Source organism: Mastomys coucha, unplaced genomic scaffold, assembly GCF_008632895.1.
Source record: "Mastomys coucha isolate ucsf_1 unplaced genomic scaffold, UCSF_Mcou_1 pScaffold5, whole genome shotgun sequence".
NCBI lineage: Eukaryota > Metazoa > Chordata > Mammalia > Rodentia > Muridae > Mastomys > Mastomys coucha.
In genome coordinates this window covers 113,230,985-113,239,062 of record NW_022196911.1, presented here as the reverse complement: position 1 = coordinate 113,239,062, position 8,078 = coordinate 113,230,985, and the positions used below count along the sequence as shown (strand labels likewise).

The 8,078-nt window shown below is 51.2% G+C and overlaps 1 protein-coding gene across 5 annotated transcripts in view; it reads left to right on the top strand.

Moving 5' to 3' along the window:
- The first annotated feature begins 1,838 nt into the window (after nucleotides 1-1,838).
- The window catches only part of Mxra7 (matrix remodeling associated 7), a 25,640-nt gene continuing 19,400 nt past the window's right edge, over nucleotides 1,839-8,078 (top strand). For 2 of the 5 annotated variants that reach the window (XR_004113378.1, XM_031352790.1), the window contains exon 1: nucleotides 1,894-2,233. Coding sequence is in view for 4 of the 5 variants with exons in the window: in XM_031352790.1 (XP_031208650.1) it covers nucleotides 1,964-2,233 (270 nt within the window). In the remaining variant the exon portion in view is untranslated. Of the gene's footprint in view, nucleotides 2,234-8,078 lie in introns of all 5 variants that reach the window. The other 3 variants (XM_031352788.1, XM_031352787.1, XM_031352791.1) reach the window with 3 other exon arrangements.

The window sequence follows — 8,078 nt, the reverse complement described above, 5'->3', positions numbered from 1 at the left end:
GAAACCCCCATCTCCTTGGCCTCAGATTGCATCATTTCTCACACGGCTGGGGCCCCCATCTTAGGCTGCATTCCACCACCCCTGCCCTCTGATGACAGTAAGGATGGATGGGATGTAGTCTAGTGCCCGAGCAGAGTTCACACAGCCCAGCAGCAAGCTGGGACAGAACACAGAACCATACCGCAACTCCAGTTCTAGGGAATGCAGCGCCCTCTTTGGGCCCCAGGATTGCATGTGTGGCACAGACATAGATGAAAGCAAAACACTCAAAACTAAATAAATCTAAGAAACAGAACCTGAGCTCAGGAGGGTGTATTAGCTCACATCTGTAATCCCAGCACTGGGAGGGCTCAGTGTCTTAGACTAAAATAAGGCTCATGTGCGTTGCACGTCCTGTAAGGGCCAGAAGCCAGGAGCCTAGAAACAAAGCCTTTTTGTATAGTTGAGTTTTTTCATCAACTACCACTAAGAGAAGAACACATCCCTCACTTAAGCTGTGGTTATGGGACTGAGCTCTTCCTGTTGCTGGGGACCCTCCTGTCACGCGGCTGGAGCTCACACACATGATGCTGCTGTTTCTTCCAGGTAAGGTAACCACTCTCCCTGGTAGGATGTGCTTCCATGGTAGAGCACCTACCATTGTATGTGTAAGTATGTTGGCATGCTCGAAAAAACAAAAAGCAAAACAAAACAAAAAAGGACTGGACAGCCAGGGAGACAGTGACAGAGACTGAGCTATGCTTGCTTATAGCTAGCTGTGCAATGCTTCTGATCTTCCCTGAGACACAGCGAAGAACCCGGCGTCCCTCCAGCTTAGGCCCGGCTCCAGTCTCTGCTAGGCAGTGCCACCGCTGCTGATTGGTGATTGCTATCCCGACTCTACCCAACTGGACTGCTGGGTGTCCGTGAAGTGTTTGGGAGCGGACTGAGCTGCCACTGCTGACCTGTGAACTAAACTGCCAGTTTCCAGACAACACAGACAGGAGTCGCTCCAAAGAACCTGTCATGGTTTGTCATATGCTTGGCCCAGGGAGTGGCACTATGAGGAGGTGTAGCCTTGTTGGAGTAGGTGTGTCACTGTGGGTGTGGGCTTTAAGTCCCTTGTCCTGGCTGCCTGGAAGCCAGTCCTCTGCTAGCTGCCTTCAGAACAAGAGGTGGAACTCTCAGCTCCACTAGCCCCACATCTGCCTGGGCACTGCCATGCTCCTGCCTTGATGATAATGGACTGAATGAATCTCTGAACCTGTATGCCAGCCCCAATTAAATGTCCTCCTTACATCCTTATAAAAGTTGCCTTGGACATGGTTTCTGTTCACAGCAATAAACTCTAAAACAGAATTTTTCTAAACAGGCCCACTTCCTCTGTATCCTTTCTTATCTACTACCTCTGATGGGTGATGGGCTACAAAGGAGGTTAAAATGTTAAAAGTAGAATTTGAGAAAAAAAAATAGTTACATGTCCCACTTTAATTTTCCTCAACTTTAGGGGGAAATAGTGTTCAGTTTCCATGAATGTTCTTGAACTTGCGTCCACACAACCACATAGTGCCCGGATCACCAATGTACTCCAAGATGAGCATTTTAGTGTGTGGTGCGTGTTGAGAGGATGTCTTCCATGGCCCAGAGCTCACTGTGACAGAACTCCTGATCCCCCTGCACCCATCCACTTTTCAAGTGCACCTCCATCTCTAAATGAACTTCTGCCCGGGGCGGAGATGAAGCCCGTCTAAGCACACTGAACAACGAGCCTTTCACCCCACCCCACCCAGCCTGAGCTGAGATGGTGCCCCAGAGCGTCAACCAGCGAGCATTTCAGCGCCTCCCAAGGTCCGAACTCGGAATCACCCTGAGGGCACGAGGGGCGTGGCCTTGACGACTCTCCGCCCCTGGGCGTGGCCTGACGGCGGGGCGCGGCGGGCTCCCTCGGGGTCCGTGCTGGCGGACACTCGGCGGCCACGGCGCGATGGAGTCGCCAGTCGAGCTGCTGGCCGCGCTACCCGCGCTGGTCACGGTGCTGGCGCTGCTGCTCGCCTGGCTGCTGCTGCGGCGTGGGCCGGCCCCAGCCCCGGCCCCGGAGAGCACCCCGCCGGCCGAGGCCCCCGGGGCTCCCGCGCCGCCAGAGCCTCCCGAGCCCTGCGCCCCGGAGCCCGCACCGGCGGGACCGTGCCAGTCCGAGCCCGTGGCAGAGCCGGGGGAGTCCGAGGCGGAGGAGCCAGCGGCCGAGGGGAGGCAGGTACGCACCGAGGTCGCCGTGGGGTCCCCGGGAGGGCACCTACGAGCCTGCTGGCCGGACCTGCCCAGGAAGGGCCGAGCCAGTGGCCGGCAGGAAAGGAGGGTTCCTGCGGCTGGGACGATCCATCCTCCCCCAAAGTGCCCCCAGTGCCTTGCTGTGGTTCTGTCCTCCCTTCCTCCCCGCCGAGGCCCTTCGGGGCCTCCCAAGGCCCTTGACACTCTGCCCTGCACCCTCCTCTTGCCCCGCTTCTGCCCACCCCTGCCTAAATCCACGAACACGTGTCCGACTTCAAGGTCTGGATTGGAGTTGGCCTACTCTTAACAACAGTACTTTGGGGTGGGATGTGCAAGAAGAGAAGTTGTCTGTCTTTTAGGTCAACTTGAATCCAGATTCCAAAGTCAGTGTAGGCGTTCCGTGAGGCTGGAAGGACAGGACTGAGAGAAGGCACTTACTGGGACCATGTCATTGTAGTTTTCAAACTGCTTGTAGGCATTGACACCCCCTCAGTCTCCACCCCCTGCGTTGCCGATGAGCCCAGCTTATATAAAAACAAAAGGTGCAAGCAGAGGCCCCGATCATCATCGCAGCTGATATCCCCAAACTACCTTTCCCACCTCCAAGGAGCTAGCCAGCCATCAGCTGACGGGTCTTCAGGGTACCCCTCAGGCGCTCAGTCTCTGAGATAACGTCTTTGTAGATTGGATCCGTGCTTGCCCGGGATACTGGGATGTCACAGCGCCTGGCCAGGCCTCCCGCTCTGGTCCCTGGTCAGATTTTCAATATTTTGTTCTTCTTGGATGGCAGGATGGCTAGCATAGTTGAAGCCTTGGGCTTGCCGCTTTGGTCCGCTTTGGTGCTTTTGGTCAACATCTGTGCAGTCACCTCCTTCCCTTGCAGGGATACAATGGTTTACCCTGGAGTGAAGCTCTTGGGACAGGAGAGGCTGCAATGAGACTGCGCTCAGGCCTGTCTCTGTGCTGAGTCTGCCAGACTCCCTACTAGCAGCTCTTTGCTTGACAAGTGGGTGACTAATTGAGTCATTAGAGTGGCTTCCAACTAGCCCTGAATAGGAGAACTATTGTGTTCAACCCAGGGAGAGTGGGGGGCTGCTGGAAGCTCACAGACCTGGAGTGAGGGGCAGGTGGGTTTAGGATTCCTCTCAGGCTCCCCCTGGTTGTCTTCATCAGCCCCATCCGCCTATTACTCAGCAGCAGATTCTAGACCAAAGTCCAGGGCGTCTTTAAGCAGGGCACAACCCTAACTTGATCCTTTGGAGAGCATTTTGTTGTTGTTGTTGGGTTTTTTTTTTTTTTTTTTTTTTTTTTTTTTTTTTTTTTTTTTTTTTTTTTTTTTTTTTTTTTTTGGTTTTTCGAGACAGGGTTTCTCTGTGTAGCCCTGGCTGTCCTGGAACTCACTCTGTAGACCAGGCTAGCCTCTGCCTCTCAAGTGCTGGGATTAAAGGCCACCACTGCCCCTCGAGGTGTCTCTTCACACTCATCCGTGAATGGGGTCACAGGGTTGAAACAGGGACCTTCAGGAATTTGCTCAAGTGGGCACTTTGGATTTTTTTCTGGTTTTGGTTGGTTGGTTAGTTGGTTGGTTGACTGAGACTGAGTCTTGGCTTGTAGCTTAGGCTGACCTGGAACCCACTATGTATTCAAGGCTGACCTCAAACTCAAAAATCCTCCTGCCTCAGCTTCCCAAAGCCTGTGGTTTAAGGTGAGTGAGCCTGGAGACTCTTGCCTTTATTCTAAGCAGCCGGGAGACAGAGAAGAAAAGATCTCTGTGAGTTCCAGTCCAGCTTGGTCTACGTAATGAGACCTCCATCCCCAAAGAACAAAACAGGACCAAAACCTGGGGTCACAGGATGCTTTGAAGGACAAGGTACCACAAAGGGAGTTCAAGACAGTGGCTGGGCTGAGCGAGGGAATATGCCCAACAGGATGGCAGTTTCAACATTTGGAAATCAGGAGCATCTCTTGTGTGCATGCCTCAACTCCCCCTACTCCTGCCCTAAATGTTGAGTGGCAGGAGTACCGGGTGAGGGCCTGAGACATACAGGTGTCCTTGTGTCGCTTCCACTCTTCCTGTAGTGGATTCAGCGCTAGACGTAGCTGCTTAGAAATCATCTTGAAATAGACTCAGGCATTTTCACGTGTTTCCAGTCTCTTCCAATGTTCCTATTGCCTGGGGAGGGGGGGAGAAGAGTGTTCCCCCTGGGAAGATAACTCCAGTTGGGACAGGGAGCTGCAGTTGAATGATGCCCTCAGAGAAGGCCTCCTTTGTGGTCCCCAAGTGAACGACAGTGGCCAGGAATCACAGACCACCCTACCTGCTGTTAGTATAGCAGCCTGAGAGGCTTGACCGCCAACCCCAACCCCAATCTCCTTTTCATTTTCCATCAGCTTCCTTCTGAATCCAGTCTGCTCCTGCCCCAGCGAGGCCTGGGCAGCCTGGGGCAGCTGCAGCCTCTCTCTCACAAAGCTGATTGTTGAGAAGGGTCGGGGAGGCAACCTTCAGATGCTGCTGTAGATCTCTTGGGCAGCATCCGCTCCTGCAGGCTAGGTGCCCTGAAGGCTGGGACCAGGTGGTGGGCAGAGGCAGTTTTAGACTGAAGCCCTGAATGGAGACTCAAAGCTTGGGGGATGGGGGAGTGAGCCAACCTGAAGTCAGGCAAGGCCACCCTCCAGCAGGTTACAGCTTGGGCAGGGGAAGTCTGAGCGGGAAGATTATTATTACAGCTTTCATCTCTCTGGGGGCAGGGAGCTTACTTGGGGCTGGCCGTGCAGGAAGCATGGTGAGCACACCTAGCTCCCACAGAGAACTACGAGGCAGCAGGGTCTAGACAAAAGCTGGACCTTCTTTAAGCCAGGGAGCAGAGCTTGTTTGCTTGCTTGATTCCTCCTCCTCCTCCTCTTCGTCCTCCTCCTCTCCCTCCTCTTCTTCCTCCTCCTCCTCTTCTTCCTCTTCTTCCTCTTCTTCATCTCCTCCTCTTCCTCCTTCTCTTCTTCCTCCTCTCCTTCCTCCTTCTTCTTTTTTTAGATTTATTTCTTTTATTACTTTATGAGTACACTGTAGCAGTCTTCAGACACACCAGAAGAGACATCAGATCCCATTACAGATGGTTGTGAGCCACCATGTGGTTGCTGGGAATTGAACTCAGGACCTCTGGAAGAGCAACCAGTGCTCTTAACCACTGAGCCATCTCTCCAGCCCCAAAGCTTTCTTTCTTTCTTTCTTTCTATTTATTTATTTATTTATTTATTTATTTATTTATTTATGTTTGTTTGTTTGTTTTATTTCTAGACAGGGTTTCTCTGTATATCCCTGGCTGTCCTGGAATTCACTCTGTAAACCAGGCTAGCTTCATAGAGATCTGTCTGCCTCTGCCTCCTGATTACTAGGATTAAAGATGTGTGCCACCCAGCCTGCCTGGCACGGGACTTTGAACTCTTTTTGTTTGTTTGTTTGTTTTTTGTTTTTGTTTTTCGAGGACTTTGAACTCCTGCTTCCAACTCCCACGTGTTGGGATTACAGACATGTACCATCACATGCACTAGACCAAATAGTGGGGGGTTGTTGTTGTTTTTATTTATTTTGTTTTTCCAGATAGGGTTTCTCTGTGTAGCCCTGGATGCCTGGAATGTGCTCTGTAGACCAGGATGTCCCTGGACTCACAGAGATCTGCCCTACCTCTGCCTCCCGTGTGCTGAGATTATAGATATACATCACTTCCCCACCCCCCAAATAGTGTATTTTTTAAAAGTATTTTTATGTGTGTTTTGCCTGTATGTATGTGCAGCTCAGAAGGCAGCATCAGATTCCACCCCCACCCCTGCCAGAACTGGAGTTTCAGAGGGTTCTGAGCCACCCTATGGGTGCCAGAAACAGAGGCAGCAAGTGCTGGTACCACTGAGCTGTCTCTTTAACTCTAGAAATGATTTTCTTAAATTTAATTTTGTGTATATGTGTGCCTGAATGTATGTCTGTGGGCCATGTGCATGTGAGGGACCTCCAGAGGTCAAGAGAGGGGTCAGATGTCCTAGAACTAGAGTTCCAGAGAGTTTGAACTGTCACATGTGGACTGAGAATTACACTTTCCTCTGGAATAGTCAGTGCTCTTAACCGCCAAACCTTCTCTGCTGCCCCATGGAGACTACAGGCACCTGGCACCGTAGCCTCCTCTAAGCACCTACTGTTCACTTGACAGTGGGTGACAGAGACTGCAGAAGGGGGTCAGTAGCATGGCACTGTGGGTAAAGGTGTGTGCCACCAAGCCTGATGACCTAGGGTCTATATGGTCAAAAGAGAACCAATTCCCACAAGTTGTCCTCTGACCTCCACTTGTGTGACATGGCATGCGCATGTGTGTGCACGCACACAAACACATACACACACACACACACATCATACACACACATATACCATACACATATATATATACACACACACATACACAAACATATACCACACACACATACACACATATATACACACATACACATACACACACACATACACACACACACATACAGACTCTCTAAAATTAAAATTTTTTTTTTTACATTTAAAATTCTTATTTTAGCCGGGCAGTGGTGGCACACGCCTTGAATCCCAGCACCTGGGAGGCAGAGGCAGGCGGATTTCTGAGTTCAAGGCCAGCCTGGTCTACAGAGTGAGTTCCAGGACAGCCAGGGCTATAAAGAGAAACCCTGTCTCGAAAAAACAAAACAAAACAAAAAACCAAATAAAATTCTTATTTTAAATGTATGAGTGCTTTGCCTGCATGTAGGGACCTGGTACCTGTGTACCATCTGTACCTGGTACCCTTGGAGGTCAGAAGAGGGCATTGGATCTCTGGAACTGGAACTGGAGTTTAGCATAGGTTGTGAGCCATCATGTGAGTGCTGAAAACTGAACCCAGGTTCTCTGCAAGAGCAGCCAGTGCTCTTAACCTCTGAGCCATCTCTCTAAGCTCTTAAATTTTCTACCAGAAAAAAAAAAAAAAAGCAGAGACTGAAGAGCACCCAAGCATGGACAACGGGGAGCTCTTGGAATGGTTTTCTCCTGTGTCTGGAGGTAAATCTCAAAATGTGGAAGCAGGCTCCAGCACTGTCAGCTAGTCTGCAGGAAGCCTCGCTCTGGGCCAAAGCGCCCGCATCTCCCACTCCTGGGGAATCCGAAGTGGCCCTCCCAACGAAGCCTTGAAGAGATTTTAGAAGCCGCCCACCTGTCATTCCTGTGTGCAAGCGCGTGTCAGCTAGTGCTCTGGGCCAACCTTCTGTTACAGTCTGTTTATCAGAGCCATCCAGCCCGGGTTTCCTGAATGGACAACAATATTTTCCAACCTTCTCAGGTCTGACTTCCTCAATCCCTTCTTGATTTGCTTCTCTGTCTTAAATCTGTTTATTCTGAAAGGTGGTGGCTGGACTTTAGCCCAGTCTCTGCCCGGGGGTGTTGGGCAGAGCCCGTCAGATGCCCACAGGGCTTTTGTGTGTTTGTTTCATTTTGGTTTTATGAAGCTGGTCTCCTCTAAACCCTGTCATGTGAGCGCTGCCCCAAACTGTTAATCTGATGGGATTGAGCCTGTCCTGCCTCTTCTCATTTGAGTGAGTTTGCTTAAGGTTGGCAAATGTGCCCTTGCCTGGACTCTGTGCTTAGAGGCTGGGATGGAGTTTTTGGACTGGATGTTTGAGCAGGGTGCTCGGGCCCATATCCAGACAGTCACGTTGACTGACTGCCTGGTATGTCCAGCCTGCATCTTTATAAAAGCCCTGCTTGCATTCTGTGGCCATGCCCTGACCACATTAGCAGATGTAAATCACCCTCCCACCTCCCTCTCCCT